Source organism: Vicugna pacos, chromosome 10 (assembly GCF_048564905.1).
Source record: "Vicugna pacos chromosome 10, VicPac4, whole genome shotgun sequence".
In the NCBI taxonomy this organism is placed as follows: domain Eukaryota; kingdom Metazoa; phylum Chordata; class Mammalia; order Artiodactyla; family Camelidae; genus Vicugna; species Vicugna pacos.
The window spans coordinates 27,533,812-27,561,604 of record NC_132996.1 but is presented as its reverse complement, the minus strand read 5'-3'; the positions used below and the strand labels follow the sequence as shown (position 1 = coordinate 27,561,604).

The window sequence follows — 27,793 nt, the reverse complement described above, 5'->3', positions numbered from 1 at the left end:
TAGACTTGAACAGACATTACTCCAAAGAAGACATACAGATGGCCAACAGGCATACTAAAAAGATGCTCAGTATCACTAATTATTAGAGAAATGCAAATCAAAACTATAATGAGGTATCACCTCACACCAGTCAGGATGGCCATCATTAATAAGTCTACAAATAATAAGTGCTGGAGAGGGTGTGGAGAAAAAGGAACCCTCCTATAACTGTTGGTGTGAATATAAATTGGTGCAGCCACTATGGAGAACAGTACAGAGGTTCCTTAAAAAACTAAAAATAGAGTTACCATATGATCCAGTAATCCCACTCCTGGGCATATATTCAGAGAAAATTCTTAACTCAGAAAGATACATGTACCACAAGGTTCATAGCAGCACTAATTACAATAGCCAAGACATGGAAACAACTTCAATGTCCATCAACAGATGAATGGATAAGAAAGATGTGATAAATATACACACAATGAAATACTACTCAGCCATAAAAAAGAATGAAATAATGCCATTAGTAGCAACATTGATAGACCTAGATATTATTATATTAAGTGAAGTTAAGTCAAACAGAGGAAGACAAATACCATAAGATATCACTTATATGTGGAATCTAAAAAAAAATTGAGACAAATGAACTTATTTACAAGCCAGAAATAGACTCTCAGACATAGAAAACAAATTATGGTTACCAAAGGGGAAAGGGGTGAGGGGGAGGGATAAATCAGGAGTTTGGGATTAACATATAAACACTAGTATATATAAAATAAATAAACAACAATGACCTACTGCATAGCACAGAGAGCTATATTCAATATCTCGTAATAACATATAAGGGAAAAGTATCTGAAAAAGTATCAGTATCTGCATAACTGAATCACTCTGTTATACACTGAAAACTAACACAATATTGTAAATCAACTACACTTCAATAAAAATAAATTTTAAAAAAAGAAACAGACCAACAAATTTATTCTGACTGTGATGGTGGTCACACAAATCTACATACACGCAATAAAACATCATAGAACTTCGTATGCATACACCTACATACACATAAGTAATACATGTAAAACAAGTGAGTTCTGAATTAAATTGGTCAATTGTTATCAATAACAATTTACTGGTTGTGATACTGTACTATAGTTATGTAAGATATTACCACTGGGGGAACTGGGTGAAGAATATAAGATTGCTCTATGCACTAATTCTAAAAACTGCACATGAATCTAAAATAATTTTTTAGGTAAAAAGAAAAATTAACAAATAAAACCACAGACCTTCCCTAGGTCTGGAATATAGAACCACAACTCAAAAAGACTCTAGAAAGTGGGATTAAGTTAAATTCATAATCTAAGATTAATTTATATAGTGACTGATAACAAGCAGAAAGTATAATGCTGCTTAAGGTGCCAAGGGTTGGGGAACTAAGCACAAAATTTCAAAGGAGAAATAGCCAGAGATGAGGAGAGAAAGGTAATTTGGGGTCAAGATTCTTCCTGGCTTTGGATATCATTAAAAAATTTTTTTTTTTAATTTCATTCTCTTGACAAGGAAAAACAACAGGAGATTTTCAAGTATAAGGGTGACAGTAGGCCTATTTTACAAAGACATACAGATGGTTGGTGGTATTGTAAAAGGGAGAGAGCACAGGCAGAGAAGCAGCTACTTAATATTCCTGAGAGAAGGTGAGATCTGGGAAGGAGTCAAAGTTAGAGGCAGCTAACTTTTTGATTCCCAAGCTGAGGAATTAATAAAAACATAGATCATTACTAGTTTATAGGCAATATTTAAAGACAGAAATGCAGATAAGATTACTTAAAACAGTCAGTCACTAGAGAGCTGAGAGAACTTTGAGAAACATTTACATAAAAATGACTTGCTGTGGTCTGAATGTTTGTGTTCCTCCCAAATTCATATGTGGAAATCCTAACTCCCCAAAGGTGATGGTAATAGGGAGGTAAGGCTTCGGGGCCGGTGAAGGCAGAATAGTGCCCTTATAAAGCAGACCCCAGAGAACTTCCAAATCCCTTCTACCACATGAGGGCACAGCCAAAAGTTGTAAAGTCTGCATCTCAGAAGACAGACTCAGAAGACTCACCATGCTAATATCTTGGTCTCGGACTTCCAGCCTTAAGAACTGTGAGACATAAATTTCTCTTATTTATAAGCCACCCAGTCTGTTGTATTTTGTTATAGCAGCCTGAACAGAGTAAGATAGGACTGAAAAAAATCCTCAGATTTTTTTCTTTTTTAAGTTACAAAAGAAAGTATTATAAAAGTTGAGGCTCACAGAATCCTATCTTTTGAAATTTAGAATTTGTTTCAGAAGTAAAGAATCAATGATCATGGTAGACCATTACACTCTTGTTGGTGTATTGTTGTAATAATGTGTTTTATCTATAGGTCACTGAGGAAATAATTTGTGTTCATTGTCATCTACCTTCCTGAAATTCCTTATGTGTGTATTAATTAATTAAACAAAGTATAATCTTGGCTAAAGATGCATGAAAATGATCTATTTTATAAAGATTACATATGTTGTAGAACATTAACATTGATAATTTTGACATTATGTCTGAAACCATAAAGAAGCAATTTTTCTTTAAAAAAAACCAGAGTCTACATTATCTATATGTGACATGGCTCTGAGTGAAACCAGTTTTAAAGAAAATGGGCAAGAACTACTTATTAAGTTACCTGTAATCATTCCGATCATCAGCTTTTACTCCAGGCCAATCTCTCTTCAGATACTGACTAGCCAACTTCTGGATACCCTGTTCAAAAAAATACACATACATATGTATACAAAATATATAATACAAATTATAAAATAAGTATTGTGCCATAAAGGATGCTTTTTCCTTAAAATACATTATTTAGAAAATCCAACCTTTTCATATGTAAATTTAATTCAGAGATAAAGAACCAATGATGAATGGTAGAGCACTATAACTTGTTTCATTACTGTCACAGTCTTTTCTTGTCTCCATTTTTAGGAGAAAAGGTGAGTATAAAGATGAAAAAATTGAAATGCTTTTTACTTCATCGAACTATGTGAGCAGCCATGAAAACAAACTACCTTTGTTATATCACAGAGAACACAGCTGTCCACCTCCAGAGAGATCTCATTACTCAGTTTGACATTTCAAGTTCCCACCATTCCTCTGCTGCGGCATATATTGCATTTCTGAATCCCAGGAGCCAAACTCATACAGCAAGAAAGACAACAACACATTTAATTTGGAGCAGAAAGATACACACTGGCTTGTAAAATTAATGAACAAACTTTCATGCTATTCTACACTAGTAATTTTTAAGACAAATATGAAATGTTTTTCTTTTTAAATAATACAGTGGCACAAGTAGCTTAAAATGAAAAAATTAGTTTCAAAAGAAAAACTCACTTTTGTTATACACATAAGATGAACCTGGACAAACAGAATATTTATCCATAATAGGTACAGTGCGTATCCGGATTTGAACAGAAAAGGCTATTTCACTGGCAAGAGAGGTTAAACTACTCACTCTCAATATAGAACACACTACTTTTAGAAGGAAACATATGTGGTCCCCTGACATTATAACAGGTTCCTATGTAATGGATCAGAAGATGTTAACTTTGGGATAGTTGTCTCTATACATGTAACTTTAAAAAGAGCAAATAAAATGCTGAGATGAAGAACAATCACATTAATTGTTTGTCTACTTTAAGCAGAGATTGCCCAAGTAAAATCAATGTGGCACTGTATACCTGGTACCTTTCTACTAAGGTCTAATGCCAAATCAATTTGGCTTAATTAAATCCATCACTGAATACTTCTGTTTACTATTATTTCAATGAGCCCAAAGGGTAGCAAGAACTATAGAGAAGCACCTTGGAATCTCAACTTCCTTTCAACTTGGCAATAGTTTCATTTCACTATTTTCAGGTCCTGTGCATTCTAAAAACTCACATACAACTGCATAACCATAATGTTTCCACTAATACACCTTATACTTTAGGGAATACAATTAAGTCTTCCCTGACTATGTACAGGACTTTTTTCACTTCTGTACCTTTTTCATACTGTTCCCTATTTGTATAAAATATCTTCCCACCATTCCCATTCCTATCTGCTTTTTGTACTGCCCTTTCTTTAAATTGATTTTTAAATTTCCTAACATGAAATATTCAAAAGTATATAAAGAAAAATGTGAAAAGTTTCATTGCCTAGGTGTTTGGTTTCATTTCATTAAAACAGAATAGTTAATCATTCTTTCTGCATTTATCAGCTTGAATTTTTTTCTAAAGAATTATCCTATCTAAACTATTTGGGAATCCTAAGGTACAGCCCTTAGAAGAAAAGCAAGATAAATACTTGATTGTGTGGTTTTAGTCCAAAAGTCAACAATGAATTTTCAAAGTAACATTATGAACTCACATATTTTGAATAATGGATGTGTTTCAATCTATAGCAGTCACGATTCTTTTGATGTTCCAAATGCTACATCTGTGGTCAGTGAGAGTTCCTCCAAGTTGGCTCCCATGTCATGACTCCAGTAGACTTTAATAATTTCTTTTTTTTCTTTTATAGTTTTTATTCTAGATCTGCAGTAAGCTAGTTTTCCAAGGAATTCTGATTACTTTCAGAGAGAAACCGTATTTAGAGACCATGGTATTTAGAGACCATAATCTTGGCACTTTATTATCCTGTAAGTCTTACTTTGTATCTTTCTCTAAGAGGCTTTCTCTAACCACTGTATACAAAGAAGCTTACCCTCCAACAAACTCCTCTCTCATCCACCACTCTACTTATTCAGAATCCTTATACATTATTACAGTATGGTTTAAATATATTTTGCCTATTTACTGACTATAAGCTCCATCAGGTATGGATCTTGTCTTTTTTTTTTAATTACTGCATCTCCAGGCTATAGCTAAGAGCCTAGTATTTAGTTGGTATCAATTATGTTCACTGATTGCATGAATAAATGTCACCTATATTATTCCATTTCTAATGTATAATACCAAAACTCCTTTTGTGTTTTTGATATTCTGAGTTACAAATGCTTAGATCAAAATTTCTCTGATTCCTAATTTTTGTACACTCAAAGGAAAAAAAAAAGTACCAGATTGCTAAGATTATGATCAGGTAGTTTTAATATAATAAATAAGTTCCTTAGTAAAATTCTAGTCAAATTTTACCTTCTCCATTATTGAAAGGGAACGTATGTGTGAATACTCCAAAGCAATGAAAAAAAAGTTTAATCCATACTTAGAAGGCACTACATATTAATTTTTGTGAAGCTTCAAATAAGTCAAGATCTCTGAATTCAAAGAGCTCATAATATGTAGATAGGAATAAGAAGGATGCAACATAAAATGAGAGGCAACACGTAGGTTACTGCCAAACAAGTGGCAAATTGTGATATAAGTACCCAGAGGAGGAAAAGATCATCTGATATTTTCTTAGTAAATTACTTCCAAATAATATGATAGTGACTTTTTCAGTTTAATCACTGCTAAAGTGGTCGCAGAACACTTCATACAGAACATGGGATGTAATATGAACCTCAGATTATGAGAAGGACTAAGAGGGCAGAATCACACTATAAATTTATATAAAACAAATGAACAAGCATCTCAACATGCTTCTTTCTTAATTCTGTTAGGCCTTGTTATAACTACAGAGAAACTGGACACTTAGAACGTACATACTTAAGATCACATAACTAGTTAAGTTGTTAAGTTTGAATTAGAACCCATAGTTATCATTCTAAATCTTTGTTCCCAAAATCATTTTAAAGAAGATTTTATATAATTCTTTAAAAATTTCTGAAATCACTTCAACTTGTTATCTTTTATGCATTCTAAGTTACAACCGCAATTTCCAGAGCTCTAAACCACAATGTTGAACTGTATTAAACTGAATGGAGCCCTTCAGGGATGAGATGGGGGATTCATGAAATAGACAAACAGTGAGATCTCTAGATGAAAGACTTTATTCAAGTTAGTTCACAGAGAAAGGAATCATGACTTCTGGGTGCTCCATGCAGCTGTTCAAGATCTAATCTGCATGGATGCTCAAGAAATACTCCACGGTCATTTTAAGAAAGGTCCTAAATAACATTCATGCTTCTGAAAGTATCCTACCCTTAACTGGTTTATCTTTTACATTATGCTTAAAGCTGTATTTTATGAATAAAAGATTTATTTGTATAGAAAATAAAATCTACCTCCAACTAAGCAGTTAAGGAAGATAAACCTGTGGTTGGTAATTTTTGTGTGTGTTGTTAAAAAAAAAATCACTTCCCAGTGCATTATTACTTTCTAAAACTGGTGCACTACACACACACACACACACACACACACACACACACATTTCTATTTACCTGAGTATCACTGATATATAATGATGATTTGATTTCCAATACAGTCTACTCTGAAGCAGTAGTTTTTATAAAAATGTACTGTTTGGAACATCCAATAATATCCCATTTCAACTTTATAAAAAGCCTTCAGTGTCTGATGTAAGATCTGCTTTGTTTCACCTCTCAATAACACTTGCTATATTGCTCTAACAAGTAAAGCAACACAAAGAAAGTCCCTGTTCAGCAGACATTGGGAAATGGACTGATAGCTTAACCTTCTGCCCATTTACCACAGAAAGCAGAGCAGGAGTGTGCTCCATGGCTCTCACAGGTTATTCTGTATCCATTTCTTCTCCCCAACATACAGAAAAACTAGTATTTAGATTTCACTAAGGATTTGACCTCAGATGAGACTTCAAGATGATAGGAAACCATGTTATTCATATAGTATACCTTTTCGTCATGAAATTCCAAACAGTATGCAAATGACTTTTTAAAATTAACAGGTTCACTGCATAACTTGGATACTTCTCAAACTGATGTAAATTATACAATGATTATAAATTATACAATGTCTTTACTATTCTTAAATTAATAGAGAATTCACCCCCACCCTTAAGAAAAGTTATGAAATATTTCTCATTGTTTTGTATGGTACATAACTGAAGTTAAATTAAAAATATAATCAATAGATTATTTTAAATTACATAATAAATTACCTTTACTTTTCTATTCATTTCATGAGGAAATGAGGCATTAATCTCATGTTATATATTAAACATATATTTACATATTTTAGCCTTTTTATCAAAAATAAAGATTAATATTGTTTAAATTTAATTATGTAAGAACAACCAAGTTCTAATGAAATTTTTATTGATCTATTTGATTTGAGGACCAAACAAAATAAAAAACAGGTGAAATTTAACACAGATTCATGATAAAAATTCTCAAGAAACTAGAAGCAGAAAAAAACTTCCTTAACCGAACAAAGGGTATATACAAAAAGCCTACAGTTAACATACTTCTAATGGAAAGTGAAAGCTTTGCCCCTAAAATCGGGAATAAGGCAAGGATGTCCTCTCTTACCAGTCATTTTTTGACACTATTGGTAGTCCCACCGAGTACAGTAAGGCAAGAAAAAGAAACAGAAGGCATACAGATTGGACAGGAAGAAATAAAACTACTTTTATTCACAGATGCATGACTAGTTATGTAGAAAACCCCAAAGAGTCTACAAAAAAAATCCTTCTACAACTAATAATTGAGTTGAGTTTAACTATCAAGGCTGCAAGATATGAGGTCAACATACAAAACTCAATTGTTCTCCTATGCACCTGTAATGAACAATCAAAATTTGAAATTAAAAAAAATTATAATAGGTGGGAAAATTAAGTACTCAGGTATAAATCTAACAAAACATGTAAAAACTGTATGTGAAAAACTTTAAAACACTGATAGAAAAAACTGAAGATCTAAATAAATGGACAGGTATTTCATGTTAAAGGAATAGAAGAGTTCACACTGTTAAGATGTCAGTTGTTCCCAATTTCATCTATACATTCATTGCAGTCCAAATCAAAATTCCAGAAAGCTTTTTTAAAAAAAAAAAGTTGTTTTCTTCCTTCTAAAGTTTTCTTTAACTACATTTATACAGTTTTGTTAAAGTTGAGTTTTTAAAAACCCTTTTAAGACTAAGCATTTTTATACCTACTTTAAAACATGAAGCTAGACAGTCTAATTCAATTCTGGGAGCATGCAAGGATACAAACATAACTCGTCCCCACTGAAGCAATTTCCAGCTAAATGCACAACATAAATGACTTCTCACCAGAAACTGTTACTAATGTTAAAATCAAGTATCAGAGGATGAGCTTGTAATAATAAAATAAAGATCAAAGTTCCCACTCTCATGAAAATATCTCAAGTTAGGAACTATATCAATAGAACAGATCCCAAGCCTCCGCAAATTTAGCAACTCAGTAAAGACAAAGTCAATCAAAGTAAGCTTGAACTCTTTTGATCCTATATACCATATACTGCCGAAGTTAAAGAAAACTTTAAAGGAAAAAAGCAACTCAGAAAAATGCCATATACATGTTATTAATATTAAAATTGTTTCATTAAGTTTCCATTATTTCTATGTGTAATGGTTACATGACAAATAAAATTTCTGGAAATAACTAACATTATCAAATGATTCTGTATCGTAAGCTTTGTTCATCATCATATTTAACCTCACAGTCACACAAAATATGCTACTTTTTAACTGGAGGGGGGAAACCCACCAAAGAGTGTTAGTTTGGATACACAGAACTAATACACAGCAAAGGCAGTACTCAGACTCAGAGTATTTCATTCACTGAACATCAAGTAAATTGTGACACAGAACCTCTGAATAGCAAAAGAGAGTAAATTACAGAAGGACACAAAATCAAAACAACCAAGACTGCCTGCCAATCTGTCAATAAGATAACTGAAAATCCTCTGGTGCAGAGTGCCACCAGAATTTTTTAAAGCAAATTTAAATAGGTCACTCCACAGGGCAGCTAAAGTACTACAAAATAAATGCAACATGTTGAATCAGAGACTCTAGAGGTGGGGCTAAGATACTGATAGCTTAACAAGCTTCAGAGGTGATTCTGATGTACAACCAGTAATGAGACTCATTAGTACATTGGTTAAGAGAACAGACACAAGCTTGAGTTTAATTCCTGGACCTTGGCAAGTTATACAGCTTGTCTTTGCCTTGCCATTTCCTTATCTCAAAAATAAAGGCAGTAATAGTACCTTCTTCAAACTGATGCTGATATAAGTAAATGAGTCAGTGCTTACAAAGCACTGGGGCCAATGCCTGCCATACATTAAGTGCTCAATGCCTACATTCATTAAACAAATCTTTACTGAGCATTCACAACCACATGCCAGATGCTATTTTAAGTACTGAACACTGATGAAATGTTCAGGTTCTTATTAATGTTGTTACTACTAAAATGAGAATGGTAAAATATTGAAACAAACTTTTGACTTTTAAGAAGAAACTTACAAAAGAAGGAGAAGAAGAAGGAGAAGGAGAAAGGAGGAGGAGGAGGAAGGAAGAGGAAGGAGAAAGGAGGAGGAGGAGGAAGGAGGAGGAGGAGGAAGGAGAAAAGAGGAGGAAGGAGGAGAAAGGAGGAGGAAGGAGGAGGAGGAGAAGGAGGAGAAAGAAGAAGGAGAAGGAGGAGGAGGAGGGGGAGGAGGGGAGGAGAAGGAGAAGGGGAAGAGGGAGAAGGAGAGGAAGAGGAGGAGGAGGAGGGAGAAGGAGAAGGAGAATAGGAAGGAGAAGAGGAAGGAGAAACTAATGACTAAGAGCAGACCAGCTTGGCCAGTACTTGAAGGGAACCAGCAGCAGAACTGGTAATAAAACATGGGTCTTTTGATTTCCAGGCTTCCCAGCAGAGCTGAATATTGAGCAGATTTAGAAAGGCACAAAATAACACAATCCAAAGTAATAACGTGTTAGAGCCAACATAATTTTGAAATGTGTCAAAGGTAGGAAACAATAAAGAAAGTATAGGAAACAGAAAAAGCCAAAAGAAGCAAGAAGGCTTCACAGCCTTTATACTAGTACAATATTATACCAGGTTACACATGATCTTTGGAGTCAAACAAATCTGAGTTCAAAGCCCCACTCTACCATTTACAAATTAGGACACTTAAGTGCACTATTAACCACTCTGAGCTTTAGCTTTCTCTGTAAAACGGGCATAATGATGGAACCCTAAACCTAATGATTAGACCAATGCCTGGAATACAGAAGTGCCTGATAAATGGCAATCATAATTACTGTGTGCATTTCTACCCTATTAGAAGTTAGAGTCCAGGCATATTGTGTTCATTCACAATTATTTTTCACCTTTGCATTTTTGATTGCAGGCTTCCATTGATTTAAAAATATCCCTTCTCTATATCCACTCAATATTCCTACCTTCTCTAGATACTCCAATCTCAATTCTCATGTTTTTCCACAAAGTTGGTGCCCTTACTGATTATGGCAGGCTGATGGCAATTAATCATATGAATTGGATAAAACCCTAGTGACAGTATACACTTTGTAACTTTTTATGTATACCTGTCTTACTTTGTCAATTAGATCTTAGGTTCTGAATATAAAAGTCCTAAATTTACCTGTAATTCTACAAAAGCTAACAAACTTGTTACACACACGGCTTCCTCTCAAAACACTGGATGACTTTATGAAAAGAAGAGGGCAGTTCTCTAGGATATTCAGACTATATCCTTCTTCTTCCAGCCCCTGATACTGAAGAGTAGGAAAATTAATTTATGTTTTTATATGAAATAGCCATGCCCAAAACAGGGATTATTCTAACAAAAAGAATCAGCAAGTTGAGGTTTTTCCACATCTGCTACATGCAAAAATAGTTTTCTAGCTAAAATAGTAAATACAATACTAAGAAATTTTGATAACTGATTCTTAAAGATTGAGAATCTGTCATTGAGATTTACCTAGTTGAACCTTCTCAGATGAAGACTAGGTACTTAGTCAAGATCTCTCACTAAGTAACAGGGCTAATGCACAATATAAATCATAACATGACTCCCACTTCAGTATTCTTTTTCCAGCACAAAAATATATGGGGGGGGCTGGAGTCTCTAATGACCCCTACCTAGCCAGTATTTACAGCCTTCTATCAGTGGTATCAACGCAGCATATCCCAAGCATTCCTCTTTACTTCTCTCCAATATTACCTAAGTCTCAAAATAATTCCAGAAACTCTGCTTGTTTTTAGCTACAATCACTTTCAAGTTGTAATATCCTTCTATTCCAAATCTTACCCTTTTCTCAAAGTCTAGTTCAAGACTCGCTTACTAAAGGGAAGCAATCCATTAGCTTAGACTTCATCTCCAGACTCCTCTTAGTTCCCTAACAGAGCCTAGCTTTCTACAGAGCAAGGACTATGCCTTCGTGTCAAGTACTGTGCTATACTTACGAGATAAAAGTTCATCATTCAATAAATAATTATTTAGAAAAGATTTACTCCATGTCATACTGTACTGGACACTGGAAAGAATAGAGCTGATTCTCATGTGGTTTCAGTTCTCAAAAAGCTCAATGAATATAGATCTTCAAATGGAAAAAATATATATAAAAGGAAGGCAGAAGGTTGATAAGTGGTATGTTAAAGGAGAGATTTTAATTTAAAAACGGAAGAAAAACATAGGCAGAGAGAAGTAGCCAGTGTTAAAAAGAGGGACTGAAAACCAAGAGACAATGGATAACGTTATAAAAATAAGGTCAACATAGCAGGCAAGAGTTAGGGTCAAGATGAAACAGATGAAAGATTGGTTAGAAAGATGAACACTCTTTCAAACAAAGAAGGGAAGGTAACTAGTATTCAGATAAACTTAAAAGGAGAGGAGGGTTACAAAATTGAAATACTTTTATTTTTTAATCAGCATGAGACCTTTCAAAATGTACTAATACAATGTAGAGTAGAGACCCTTGAACTTTTCTGACTGCACAATCCATCAGTTAAAAAAATGTGTATGTGTGTGTATACATACATATATATAGTTTTAAATCACAACCAGATGATTTTTATTTATATATTATATAGATTATAAGACATAACAAAAATGCAACTTTAAAGGGATGAGATAAATATGCAATAATTAACTTTTTTAATGTCTTTCCAATTTATTAGATTCATATATCATATACCAATAACTAATATTTCAAGACAGTTACATGTTTAAAGTTCCTCTTGAAAGTGGTTATAAATCCATTATTAAATAGTCTCCCAGGTAATTACAAGTTATTTTTGGCTTACTTTTTCCAGGTCCGTTTGGGCTCTCATCATTTTTACATTATAATTAAGCTGATGAACAGTTTTAAAAGAAGTGTCGTTTCTGCTACTCTTTTTTTGGTGTTTGCTTATGTTATTAGAATTATTTTCAGTGAGTTTTCACATTATTCCCAGCGACATTTTAAAGCTCAATGTGTATAGTTTTGTGAGATAGTTTAATTTAAATTAGAAAATATCATCAGTAAATCCACTTAGATGAAAACTGTTTACACTGTAGTGCACAAAGGTGAACAAATAGTGGGAGTGCTGTTAAAAACCCCTCAGTCTGTATATAACCATCTAATACAGTACCAATTGTGTAAACAACCTATTCTAGAGATCTCATTTAGATCACAGGTTTTGGTCTTAAACTTCACATGTATACATGTGAACTTGGGCAAGTTACTTGATCTCATCTTCATCTCATAATCAGTAAAATTAGGTAAATGACTACATACTTCGGTAGGTAAATGGATAACAAACTGAAGCACATCAGACAATGGAATGTTACTCAGCCCTTTAAAAAACAAGTCAAGAAAAGACCTGGAGGAACCTTAAATGGGTATTTCCATGGGAATGAGGCCAATCTGAAAGATTACATACTATGTTTCCAATTATATGACATTCTGGAAAAGGGAAAACCACGGAGACAGTAAAAAGATTACTGGTTTCTAGGGGATGGGGTGAAGGAAGGGAAAACAGGTGGAGCACAGAAGATTTTTAGGGCACTGAAACTATTCTGTATGATACTATGATGCTGGATACATGTCATTATACATCTGTCAAAATCCATAGAATGTACAAAACAATGAGTTAAGCCTATGGACTTTGGGTGTCAATGGAGGTTCATTGGTCATAACAAACGACGTACCACTCTGGTGTGGGATGTTGATATTGGCAGGGAGACTGTGCATGTGTAGGGGCAGAGGGTATACCAGAACCCTGTACTTTCTGCTCAAAATTACTGCAAACCTGAAACCACTAAAAATTAAAGTCTATTAAAAAATAAAAATACTATCTACCTCAAAAAATAGATTGTTGCAATAATCAAATTGAAACTGCACATGGAAAGTACCTGATGTATATACTACAGGTACCCAGTAAAGGTCTCTTAGCAATATTCAATCTTTCATTCATTCAATAAATATTTACTGAGAAATAAGAAAGTGATTATTGTCACAACCACATAAATTCTGCCCTGAAATAACTCTGGCAAGTAATTTTTAAATACTTACCAACTCACTGACCACTTATTTGATGTTGAGACTTTTCTTATACAGTACTATTATAGGGTCAATCAATTATAAGTTAATTCTAACATGAAAATTCAATTCAGTGGGTCATTATGTACAAGAAATATCAACATTATGTTACACATAAGTTTAGAAAAAAGAAAAACAAAAATATCTCATCACAGGTTGAATATAGATAATTAATAAGATTAGTCAACATAGCAGTGTATATATACATTATGAGGACAAAAACTTCCTAAATGAGTCACGCAGTTAATTATCAAGGAAAATGAATGAAGCAGGACTGGTTAGCATTTCAAAGTCTTAGATATTTCTTCTTCTTTTGCTGACTTTAAATGATTGATTATTCTACATAAGTGAAATGGACTCCTAGAAAACAGACAAAACTTAATTTATAATTTACAGGATGAATACAAATCATTTTGAAGTTTCTTTTTAAATTCTCACATCCCTAATTAATATTCATGAGGATAACTTCACAAAAGCAGTTACAAAACTATGCCAGAGGGAACATGGAAACATATAGCTGTGCCAGCAGAAGAGGCAGGAAATCTCTCTCTTCCCAAAATGGAAGATTTAAGTTGAACACAAACATTTCCTAAATAATAGTTTCATAATATGTTAATCAAATTATTCATCACTCAGAAATAACTCTATGAAGAAACAAATAATAATGTTGCACAAAGACGGAGTTCATTTGTTCTGGACAGGTGGCCAGTCTGCAGCTCTGTGTCAGCAGCCCAAACCCACCCACAATAGCCCTAAAGACGATTATGCAAATGCCAGCCAACCGGCTATTTTCCCAGGAAGAGGAGAAGGGCTCCTAGTAGAAGCTATCATTGTTCCGCAGTCATGTGGAAAAACAAGCAAATTTTTTTTCCCCTAGAGGCATAGTGCTTTCATTAAGGGCACCACCACAGTACATGTGAGATATAAAAACATACACACACAAACATACGTCATGAAAAGACACAGAAGAACCTTAAGTGCATATTACTAAGTGAAAGAAGCCACCCTAAAAAGGCTACATACTATATGCACGTGTGTGGGGCGGGGAGGGTAATCAGGAAGGTTGTGTATGTGTGTGTTTGTGTTTGATGTGTATTTCTCAAGTAGCATACACAGCTTACTCTATCCTCTTCCCCAAGCTTTCTTGGCTGAGTAGCTCTGCCTTCTTATCAATACTAAGTCTCTTCAGTTGGCTATACCTTCCCTTGTTAAAAAGATATATACAGAAATGTATTAACTTTTGACTACTGCACCTTATAGGCATGAGATAAATATTGTTTAGCAAAGCTGGAATAAGAACCATTCTTATTCCAATATCATAAAGCATTTTTCTTTTTCATCTAGGGGCACAATGAAACACGCTGAAGATAGAAATCCATCAGATTTGAAGGACAACAGTGTCAAAGAAACATTGTTTCCTAGCATTTATTAATTAATGCTATGTTATAAAAATTTGGGGGGGTTGTTTTTTATTTTAAATAAAGTCACCAGATTCCTTCATTTCTAAATGGAAATTTTAAAGTTACCTGCTCTGAAACCAGATTTTACAATTTTCTCTGAAATTAAAGTTATTTCAAATATTATTGCTGTTTAATTGTTTATTCTACAGGATTCAAAAATTTTTTTTCTTTTTCTTACCTCTCTTGCCCTACTCACTCCTCAATTCCCTCTTCTGTATGACAAAGTGACATCACCTGTTTTATTTAGTAAAGAGCACAAGAAGATGCTACTATTTTGTCTATCTACATAGAACTCAACAATTTTCTAGAACTCATGTTATGCTAGAAAATGTGACCAAGTCCTTCCACCCTAAATTTACTTAGCAGAAGATTTTTCACAAAATGCTTAGAATCAGATTATGGTATTATTCACAGATGTCAGATATTTTAAAATGAGACATTACAAAATTTTAAATGTTTAAGAATATATGGAGGGAGGGAGGGACAAATTAGAGGTATGGGATTAACAGATACAAACTACTATATATAAAATAGATAAGCAACAAGGATATACTGCATAGCACAGGGAATTACACCCATTACCTTGTAATAACTTATAATGGAATATAATCTGCAATAATACTGAATCACTATGCTGTACACCTGAAACTAACACAATATTATAAATCAATTATATTTCAATTAAAAGAAAATACATGTACTCTTAGGATTAAACCAACCATAAGTAGATAACTTCTTTAACTTCAACAGTATTACTGATGTGAGATTTAATATAAACGCCACAGTCCATGAAACAAAGTAACATTCAAAACTCTTTTTAAAATGATTTAGCTCCAGTTTTGAAATGATCCAGTTTTCTTCTGATAAACTCTCACAAAGTACTTTGATTATGTCTCTTTAGAGCATGTATCATATCCTTACTTTAACATATTCATTCATTCATTCATTCACTCATTCATTCATTCCTTGACTCTGAATTCAAATAGATAAGTAAGTCACAGTTTCTCCTCTCAAGGAACAAACATTCTAGTGAGAGAAATATTTAACTCTTTTAAGATGTTTTGAATGTACTCTGATGTGGGTATAGAGTAGACAAAAACTGAGTGTGGTAGACTCTATTTACTGCTCAAAAACATTCCCTACCACTCTACTAGGATGGCTAAAGTTTAAAAAAGCAAAAGGCAGTTAATACCAAGTGTTAGTGAAAATGGTACAGACATTTTGTACCATTTGGAAACAGTCTGGCAGTCTGGCAGTTCCTAAAAATGTTAAACACAGAGTTACTAAATGGCCCAGGAATTCCATTCCTAACTGCATACTCAAGAGAACTGAAAACATATTTCACTTAAAAACTTGTACATGAATGTTCATAGCAGCATTATTCATGATAGCCCCAAAATGAAAACAATCCAAATGCCTTCAACCAATGAATAAATAAAATGTGATACATCATAGCTATATCCATTCAATGGGTTATTATTTAGCAATAAAAAGGAATGAAGTATGGATACATGTACAAAATGGATGAACCTTGAAAACAGTATGCTAGGTAAAAGAAGGCAGTCACAAAAGACTACATATTATAAGATTCCATTTAAATGAAATGTCTGGAATAGGCAAATCCATAAAAAACAGAAAATAAATTGGTGGCTGCCCAGGGCTGGGGAGGCTGCTGGGGAAACAGGGAGTGACTGCTAATGAGTACAGGGCTTCTTTTTAAGGCAGTAAAAATGTTCCAGAAATTGCCTGTGGTAATGGTTGCACAACTCTGTGAATATACCAAACACCTCTGAACTGTACACTTTAAAAGGGTGAACTGTGTAGTATGTGAATTATATCTCAATAAGGCTGTTATTAAACAAATATATATTGGGAGGGGTTCCTCCTGCCCCTCTCTAAGAAAGCACTATACTTTCCCATACCAGTGACATCAGATTTGGCCATGCTACTGCTCTGGCTGATGAAATGTGAGTAGAAATGATATATTACACTTCTTCCAAGCAGAAGCTTTTAGAATTAGGACATGGTTTGCTATACCCTCTTTTCCATTTACGAATACTCCAGATAGAGGCCATTTCATCAGACTGAGCCCCAGAGTGAAGCTATGACAAGCAATTTTGGGGGTGAGCTATAGCCAACACAACAGATTTATAAAGTAAGCAAAATATAAACCTTTGCTATTATAATCCACTGAGATTTTAGGTTTGTTGGTCACCACAGTCTTGTCTAAAGTGTATACTATACCTGTTACATTTTATGGTAATATGAAGCCACAATAATTATCAAGATATTTTTAAATATTATTTATTTAACTTATCTTTTTATTTTCAATTTTGTGCATGTTTACAATATGCATAATGTGTTAGTCTGGGTAGACAATTTAAAAAATTTGGAAAATATTTCTCTTGATTGCTGAGGACCTATACCTAATCTACTATTCTCTCAGACTCATGGTATAAATTTTCCAGTGTTGTTCTGACAGTGGCACCTCAGGGTGTACAGTAGGGGCTTAATAAACATGCCTCAACTGAAAAAATATTCTTCCAGATGTCAATAACAATACATAATAATCAGATCAGGAAAATATATTTCAAACTAACAGGCTAGTTATAAGAGTAGCATGAAATAAACCAAGGAGCTAAACAGTAAACAGTAACCATGCTGGGCACATGCCTACACAAAGGAAAACCCTGAGTACAGGTTCGCTCCATAATTTGCACAGATTAATTAATAATCAGAATGGTTAAAATTAAAAAGACTAAAAATATCAAGAGTTGGCAAAGATATGGAGCAACTGGAATGCCCATATGCTATTGCTAGTAGTAGTGCAAACTGGACAACAGCTCTGAAAAACTGTTTGGCCATATCTACTAATGATAAAGAGATGTATACCCTATGATCCAGTAATTCCTTTCCTAGGTATATACCCAGCAGAAATGTATACAAATTTTCACCTATGGAAATGTTCAAAGCAACACTTTTCATAATTGTCAAAAACTAGAAAAAAACCAAGGGTCTATCAACAGAACAGATAAATAAAATGAGGTCATTTATATAATGGGATATGTTTGAGCAATGAGAATAAATGAAATTTACTTACAGTGCTTAACATGTAAGAATCTTACACATATAATGTTGACCAAAAGAACCCAGACTAAAGAGTATTTACTGTATTCCATTTAAATAAGTTCAAAATCAAGCAAGACAAACCCAGCTTTTAAAGCCAAGTTAATAATTACCTTTTGGGAGGGGTTAGTGACAAGAATGAGCAACAAGAGGCTTCTGGAGTGATAAAATGTTCTAGTACTTCATCTGGGTAGTGGTTGACTAAAGCTACGTCAAAATCACACTAATGATTGTGCACAGGTATATATGTATACATATTTTAGTAAAGCATAATGTTTAAAAAAATAAACACTTTTGAATAACCAATTGGTCCAAGGAAAAATAATAAAATCAGAAAATATCTTTAACTGAATAACAAGTAAACACTACTTAATAAAACCTATAGGATGCTGTCGATGCAATATTTAGAAACATATCCTTATGTTCAAAAAGAAGGAAGCCTGAGAATCAACAATTCAAGCATTTCTCCATCCTTCAAGAGGTTAGAAAAAGAACAGCTGAGTAATGCCAAAGAAAACAGAGGAAAGAAATAAAAGGTAAAATCAAAAGTGAATCAATAAAAAACATATAATGGAGAAAAACAACAGAGCCAGAAGTTAATTCCCTGAAGAGCCCAATAAAACTGACAAACCTCCGGTGATACTGTTTAAGAAAAAGAAAAATGAGGCATAAATAATAAAAATAAGGAATGAAAACAAAATCATTACCAAAGCTGCATGTAATAAAAGGAAAATCCAAAGTTTTTATGAGTAAATATGTCAATAAATTTGAATATCAGACAGAATAAACAAATTCATAGGGAAAAAATGTTACTTTACCAAAATATACATGAGAAAAAAAGGGAGAGATTCAGTCATTTAAAAAAATAAGTAAGTAATTAAAAATCTTCCCACAAAAAAAGTCCCAGGCCCCACAGGCTTCACCAAAAAGAATTTCCTAATAATGGAGAAAGAAATAATTCCAGTCTTAGAGACATTCTTCAAGAAAAGGAAAGAGGGGAACATTCTTCAATTCACTTTATGAAGTTTTAATATCAAAATTTGAGAAAGAAAATTATAGTAAATTTCACTCATAAACACATATTAACAAATGGAATCCAACAATATATAAAAAAGCTAAAACATCAAGCCTAAGTGAGTTTTATCCCAAGAATGCAAACTTGGATTAGCATTAGAAAAATAAATAGCATTTGCCACCAATTAAAAGTTAAAAATCATACCAGGGGGGTAGAGGGTGGGAAGGGATAGACTGGGATTTCAAAATTGTAGAATAGATAAACAAGATTACACTGTATAGCACAGGGAAATATACACAAAATGTTATGATAAATCACAGAGAAAAAAATGTGACAATGAGTGTGTATATGTCCATGAATGACTGAAAAATTGTGCTGAACACTGGAATTTGACACAACATTGTAAAATGATTATAAATCAATAAAAAATGTTAAAAAAATCATATAATCACCTCAATAGATAAAGCAACTGATGAAATCCAACATCCATTCACAACAACCATAAACGGGCATATAAAAAATTAACAGCAAGCATTATACTTAATGATGAAATACTAAAAGATCTTTTGAGACCAGGAACAAAATAAGAATGCTGCAATTACCACTTTCCTTCAACACTGTACTGGAAGCCCTTTACTGTGTGATAAAGCCAGAAAAAGAAATCAAATGTCACAGGTAGTCCTCACTCTACGTAGTTCCAACACACATAAATTTCTGTTACTACAGTTTAGTTAAATCACCACTCTCCCAACAACACAGTTTCAATTTTAGTTACCATGGTATATTAAATGTGAGTAACTATATAAAGTAACAGGATTCACTGCTAGCTCTTTGGTGACAAATCACTGCAAATAACAGATGCATATCATGATCAGTGACCAATGACATCTTCTTTGAAAGTCTGTCAGTGATTGATCATTGTGCATCTGTCATTCAGTTTACACATAGACAGTAAAAATGTAACTATGTTGCCTCTTTGACTTACAGTGATAAACCCACACGACAGCTTATAAAAATGTATAGTCAAAAGAAGAAATTAGCTAACAAAGATCTAAGTACAGCAAAGAAACAAAAAGTGATAATGCTGGAAGTGAAATTCTAACCAGATATAAAGAATTACAGAAGAAATAGTTGACTATGGAAATGTTGATACTGCTGCCATTTTAGAGACTCTAGATATGCAGTCAGAGAGTGAAGGGGAACACACTGACATAAAATGAAGAAAGTGAGTGTGATGAAAAGAATGGATTTATCCCAGATGAATGCTGCTGGCAAAGAAAATTCACATTACAGGAACTCTCAGAGGTATTTCATGACATTGAAAGTGCAAAGGATAAATGTTAGAAGCTAATCCATATATACAATTCACCAAGGGATATGACAAGAAAAAGGCAATCACTGATCCTTGGGTGGGGCTTCCAGTTTCCGGTTCTGCATATAAGGAGCTAATAAGTCATCCACTCTGTCCTGACATCAAGGAAAAAGCTGAAGAGACTGAAAAATCAACAACTTTTCCTGGATCCTTTCTTATGGAAGAAAGGGGTGGACACAGAGCAAACTGCTGCTCCCAAGAATGGAGAGAGAGACAAACAAACGCAGAGTCATGGCTTACCAAGTGCAGAGACTCATGAGCAGAAACCACCTTGGAAACCAAATCAGAGCCAAAGGGAGCCATAAATACTATCTAAAAAAGACTTTAAGCAAAGATCATACAATAAATTCATGCTTTGATGCAATGTTTGCTCACCCTACTCAAAATATATACAAATGAGAAATTTAAAAATTGAAAGAGAAAACCAGTAAGACAAAGATAGGCATCAAAATGAGGTAACCATATCCCTGGACCAGAAAGCAAAGCTATGATCAGTTAGAAATATATTAGACTCCAGGTTAAAAAGAAAGCAATGGGAGGAGGATTCTAGGAAGATGGTGTATTAGAAAGTACAAGAATCTGTCTCTCCACCTTTTCAACAATTGCTCTGGCAGAATCTGCTGTAACTATTTTGGGACTCTGGAGACTGCTGAAGGCTTACAACTTCCAGTGGAACATTTGGATGGGTGAATTGTCAATTTTCAGTCAATTTTATTCCTACTACAATAGTAGCTACCCATTCTCTACTCCCAGTTGCATGGCAGGCAGCTGTGTACATATTCCTGAAGCAGCTTGCACATAGCTAGCAGGATTCAAGGTGGGCAAAAAGGATACTGTATGTCAAATATCAGCGAACTTTGTTCTTCTGATCACAGAGGTGCAGAAAAAGAGGTAGGCAGTCATTCTGTTCAAGCACCCTCAACACCCTCATTGCTGAAAGCACCCCCCCCAGATGAAGTGACTTCCAGGAAATTTAAAGGACCAGCACTCTTTCCTTCCTGTCATTTTTCACTTTTTTCCTTTAAGAAGCCATACATTAAAGACTAAAAAATTCAAAAATAATTGTATACACAGGGAAAATCATAAAGTGACCATGCATGCACAGAGAAAGGGTCAGAAAAAAATATAAGAAAATCTTAAGCGACAACCTACAACAATCAAAAACAAAAACGGAATATGAAAACAAATATATGTGTGTATATACATGACTGGGACGTTGTGCTGTACACTGGAAACTGACACACTGTAACTGACTATACTTCAATTAAAACAAAACAAAACAAAAACCCAACAAACCCTGGGGAAGAGGAAGGATCCAATTTCCAGAGTTACTACATTGTTAGATTCAAATGTCTAGTGTTCAACAACAAAAAAAATCAGAGGGCAAAGAAACAAGAAAGTATGGCTCATTCAAAAAACAGATTAACTGACACCGTTTCTGAAAAAGAACTTATGGCAGACAATCTAGACAAAGACTTTAAAACAACTGTCCTAAAAATGCTCAAAGAACTAAAGGAAGATGTGAAGAAAGTCAAGAAAACAATGTGTGAACAAAATGGAAATATCGATCCAGAAATAGAAAGTCTAAAAAGGAACCAAACAAATTCTACAGATGAAAAGTGTAATAACTGAAATGAGTATTTCATTGACAAGATTCAATGGCAAATTGGGCAGGCAGAAGAAAGATCCAGTGAAACTGAAGGTAGGACAATGAAAACTGTCAAGTGTGAGGAAAAGAAAGAGAAAAAGATTGAGGAAAATTGAACAGAGCCTAAGGAAACTGTGTGATACTGTCAAGCAGACTAATTATGCACTGTGGGAATCCCAGAAGGAGGGGAGAAAAGGGCAGAGAGAATATTTGAAGAAATAATATCCACTATACACTAGAAATTGACACAACATTGTAAACTGATTTCAATTAAAAAATAATAATAATGTCTGGCCGAAGAAATAAAAGCAAAAGTAAACAAATGGGACCTAATTAAACTTAAAAGCTTTTGCTCAACAAAGGAAACCATCAACAAAATGAAAAGACAACCTACTAAATGGGAAAAAAAATTTGCAAATGATGCAATCAATGAGGGGTTAATATCCAAAAGATATAAACAGCTCATACAACTCAACATCAAAAAAAAAAAAACCCCAAAGATCCAATCAAAAAATGGGCAGAAGACTTGACTAGACATTTTTCCAAAGAAGATGGCTAACAATCCCATGAAAAGATGCTCAACATTGCTAATTATCAGAGAAGTGCAAATCAAAATCACAGTGAGGTATCACCTCACACCTGTCAGAATGGCTATCTTCAAAAAGTAAATATAAATAAATGGTGGAGAGGAAGTAGAGAAAAGGGAATCCTCATGCACTGTTAGTGGGAATGTAAGTTGGTGCAGCTACAATGGAAGACAGTATGGAGGCTCCTAAAAAAAACTAAAAATAGAACTACCGTATGATCCAGCAATTCCACTCCTAATTGTATATCCAGAAAAAATGAAAACACTAATTTGGAAAAAAAATATGTGTACCTCAATGTTCACAGCAGCACTATTTGCAACAGCCAAGACATAGAAGCAACCCAAGTACCCATCAACAGATGACTGGGTTAAGAAGATGTGATACATATATGCAGTGGAGTATTACTCAGCCATGAAAAAGGAATGAAATCCTGCCATTTGTAGTAACATGGATGGACTTAGAGAATATTACGTTTAGTAAAATAATTCAGAGAAAGACAAATACTATATGATAGTAAAAACAATACAAATGAATGTATATGCAAAATAGAAACAGACTCACAGATACAGAAAACAAATTTATGGATACTAAAGGGAAGAGGGAAGGGGGAAGAGACAAATTAGGTGTATAGGATTAACAGATGCAAACTATTATGCATAAAATAGATAAGCAACAAGAATTTATTGTATAGCACAAGGAATTATACCCAATATCTTGTAATAATCTATAATGGAAAATAACTGGCAAAAAAAACCGAATCACTATGCTGCATGTATACCTAAAACTAACAAAATATTATACATCAAATATACTTCAATAAAAATAAATAGTAAAAATCTAAAATTATATTCTGCATATAATTCTGCAATTATGTGTGAGCAGACCCAAATAAGTCCTTAAAATAAGACAGATGGCAAATAATAAAACTAAATATAACAAAGTTCCCCCCAAAAAGGCAAAACTAGCAAATCTACATGCCTAAGAATATTCACATTTATTCATATACTACTGCTTCTTTTAATAGTTTAAATTTTTTTTAATCAAACTATGTATATCAAGTATTTTGAGAAAAATATTGCAACCTAAGGAGCTCAAAAATAAAATAAATTTAAAACATAAGTATCAACATGAACACAGAAAACACCCCTCAACTTTCACTCGATAGTTATCCTCATTGTTCTACAGGAGAAGACTTGCAGAATGGAATGCTCCAAGTATACAGTCCACCATTTCAAATAATTTTACAAATGCTTCTTTAATAGCAATGGCCAGAAAGGTAACTGTACACAGCTAAATTAACTTTTTTTTTTAACTTTAATGCTGACTAAATTTCCCCAAAAAACTTCACCACATACACACAACACTAACTTCTTAGGTAGTATGCCCAACTCTTAATAAATTTATTTCTTAAAAGAATAAAAATAGCAAAAACTTGAGGTGTGACTGTGTGATACCACAGGCTTTTCTGACAGGGTGTCCGTGTTTGCTCTGTGTTTGTCCTCAGGCGAGGAGCCGCCCCTAAAGTCCACAATCTTTTCCTGCTCTTTCTCTCCAGCCACAGTAACCTTTTGTATCCTTCCTTCACTAACAGCATTCTGCCAAAGACTACAGGAAGTATATTAATACACAGAACTTGCCTTTAGCAATTTCAGTTTGAGTACTGCAGATGATTTTACCAATACCTCAGTGGTTAGCTCACTGCAGTCAAAAGCCAGACTTAATTTTACCCTAATGTTTAATGTTTAGTGACTCTTACATGGCTCCTGTGTTTTCAGAGGATCATTTATTCTATTTATATAAATAGAAAGGCAACACATTTATTATTTCTGGAGAATTACAAAGTAAATTTCACAAATCATGCTTAAAAACAAAACATTAATACTCTTGTAGAAAGTTGAAAGTAACAAGAAACTTGAAAAAGTTCAGGGCTCAAATCCCTTCATGTATAAATAAGGATATACAGTATTATTTTCTTTCTTCTAACATTCCCCTAAAAATGTATTATAAGTTTAGTTTGCATGTACTTGAGGTACTATTTTTCAAGTTGCTCTCATATGGTCAATCCCACTTAAATTCTTTTCCTTTGTGATATTTTTCTATTGGGATGGCTCACCTGTATGATCTCTAAATCTCACACTCAATTTTTTTGGCCAATCAGTTCCTTATATAGAGAATGACAGCATACACCATAAATAATAATCCTACAAAGGGCATTCTTTTCAATTGACCATAATGCCACATGAGTGACATTGAAAAGAAATAAGTTAATATATTTAATTGGAAGACAACATGCAACCATAGAATATAAGCTCAGCAAGTGCTAGGACTTTTTCTTCTTCTTTTTTGGGGCAGTGCTATATCCACAGTACCTAGAAGAGTGTTCAATAAATATTTTCTCAACACATGAAAATTGGTATACGTTAAAATAAACTAATTTTAAAATAGTATTTTATTAAAAAATGAAATACAGTAAAGCCTTCTAGAGCACAGATTCTCATTCATCTATGGTCTTAAAGAAATATCAACATTTACAAGATTAAGCTCTAACAGAGATGAACCAAAATATTAAAATATTTAAAAGAATTAAATGTTAATATTAAATATTAATAAAGAAACCAAAACACCACAACAATATTTTTAAAGACATTTAAAATTGGTAAAATTGATAGAGGAAGTTAAAAATTCAAAGCAGTTTTTCATGTAAATTGTGATTCCACTTCTTTTTAAGATATGGAACAAACAAAAGCCAAAACTATAAAACTTCCCAAAAAGGAAGCTTATACTAGTGTCATTACCAAACATTACCCATTAGACAGTTGTTAACATAAATGTTTTGCATACTTTCAATTTAACAACTAGTAGACTCTCTAAAGGAAATTCCCATAATAAAGATAAATGCTCTAATTTTCTGCTTATTTTTTAAATGTATATAAATGTAACAGTTAAGAATACACAAGCTTTGATATTTTAAAAAATTTAATGGCTAAACTGAAATGCATACATTAAAATTTAAAAAAAGCCTCAGGGTTTTTTTTCCTTGAATTATGCCTGGCCAAATATTTTTCACGTAACAAATCTTCATTTTTTTAAGAGCACCAGCAAAATGTCACATAGCAAAAAAAAAAAAAAAATGATTTGAGATAATTTTAAAAACTCATTAATGATAAAAATCTACTATCATTGTTATAGATTCAATCAGGCTTGAAAATCAGCATTGTCAGTGATGTGCCCTAATCTATCACAGTCATCAAAACAAATTATAAAACTTTATGAAGCCCAACATCACCTATGTAATATTTTTGCTAAAAAGTTAACCTAAATCTAATCAAGATGGAAAGATCTGGACAATTCCAAAATGCTGTCTACAAGACAAATGACCAGATGAGTTAAACAAGTGAAGGAAATTAAGAGGTACAAACTTCCAGTTACAAAATAAATGAGTCACAGGGATGAAATTACAGAGTGGGGAATATAATTAATACTAATATAATTATTTTTAAAAGACAAATGACCAGCCTTCTCAAAAAGTCAATGTCATGAAAAACAAAAAGGGTGAAAGAAATACTCTAAATAAAATCGAGAGACACATCCACTAAATGCAATGTGTAAACCTTAAGTGGATCTTGGAAAAACAGCTATAAAAAACTTTGGGAATAAATGAGGAAATTCGAAAACAAACTACATACTAGATATTATAGAATTATTATTCATTATCTTGGCTATAAAAACTACATTGTTATTTTGGAAAGTGCTCTTGTTCTCAGAAGATGCAAAGTGAAGTATATAGATGAGAAGTACCATGATGGCTGCAACTTACTTTCAAATTGTCTGGCTTAGGAAAAAAAGTGTAGCTATATAATGTAAATGTGGCAAAATGTTAATAATTGGTTAATATAGAGGAAATTGACACTATTCTTCAGTACGTTATTCCTTCAACATTTCTGCAGATTTAAAATTTTTCCAGGTAAAAAGTTCGAAGAGAAATGTCATCAGGTCAAAAATTTTCTTCATATTTCAATTTAATTTCAGTAAAAATTACAAAATCCAAAGCTGGCTAACACATGGAAATTTTATTTTGTAAACATCTTATGACTTAAAGTAATAACCGTTACTGATTCATGTTATAGATACATTATAGATAACTAGGATTATAAAGAAAATTCCCATAAGTTGATCCTATTACTTGGATTTCTATTATAAAATCTGAGTTATAGTTATATTTTAAAAGATAGCTAAAAAAATTCTGGCCTAATAAAAAGGTTAAGTAGTCACCCTAATGAAATTGGAAATGTCCTTATATTGGGAGAGTTTTTATAGTGCTTTTCCAAAGGCAAGAAGGCTCTCCCATTATGTGACCTGGATAATCTAATGATACATGCAAAAGTCCACACACTTAATTCATCACTCTCTTCTACTAGGGAAATCCATTATCCAGCAAAGCTGGGGTACAACAATTTACAGAGAAAAGGAAAACTATCTAATACAGTAAAACAATAAAGATCATCTTATATGTGTAAACATAGACTGGGAAGTATTTTCATATTTCTCATATGTGTAAACATAAATTGGAAAGAATTCATTTCTGGAAACCAGTGTATTTAGTCTCCAGAACTAGCCTAAAAACGGAGGAGAGAAAGGTCATCATTCTCTTTTCAAAAATGAAGGGAAAAAAAGTAAGAAGTCAAGCAATTTTCCTATAATCATTAATTTGATGTATTTCAGATTCATAATTCCCTTCCTTGAATTAGTGCCCCACTTCTTGTCCGTAAACTGAAAAGTATGTAGCTAGTGGCTACAGCAATAAATACAAATAAGGCGATCAGATATCTATTCACATACCAAAAAACTCAACAACAATGGCTCAATATGGATACATTATATATAACATATGTAATAGTATGAATATTTTATTTTGCAACATATTCATCAATCTGTGAAAGAAAGAAGCCATTTGGTGTATTCTTTCTTTAATGCCCCCTCCAAGTTTCAACTTTTCTTCAATGAAATCACTATATAGTCCAGAGGGAAAAAAAGAACATATCTCATCAATTCTATTAACAAGATAAATTTTTTTTAACATTTTAAGATCTCTGAAATCAAGACACATCTAATCAGTGACAATATCCCACAAC

The 27,793-nt window shown here is 33.2% G+C and overlaps 1 protein-coding gene across 2 annotated transcripts in view; it reads right to left on the bottom strand.

The window, feature by feature from the left end:
* The window catches only part of FCHSD2 (FCH and double SH3 domains 2), a 197,332-nt gene that overhangs the window by 130,326 nt on the left and 39,213 nt on the right, over positions 1–27,793 (bottom strand). For both annotated transcript variants that reach the window (XM_072969249.1, XM_006203362.4), the window contains exon 4: positions 2,692–2,768. In XM_072969249.1, coding sequence (XP_072825350.1) covers positions 2,692–2,768 — 77 coding nt within the window. The remainder of the gene's footprint in view (positions 1–2,691; positions 2,769–27,793) is intronic.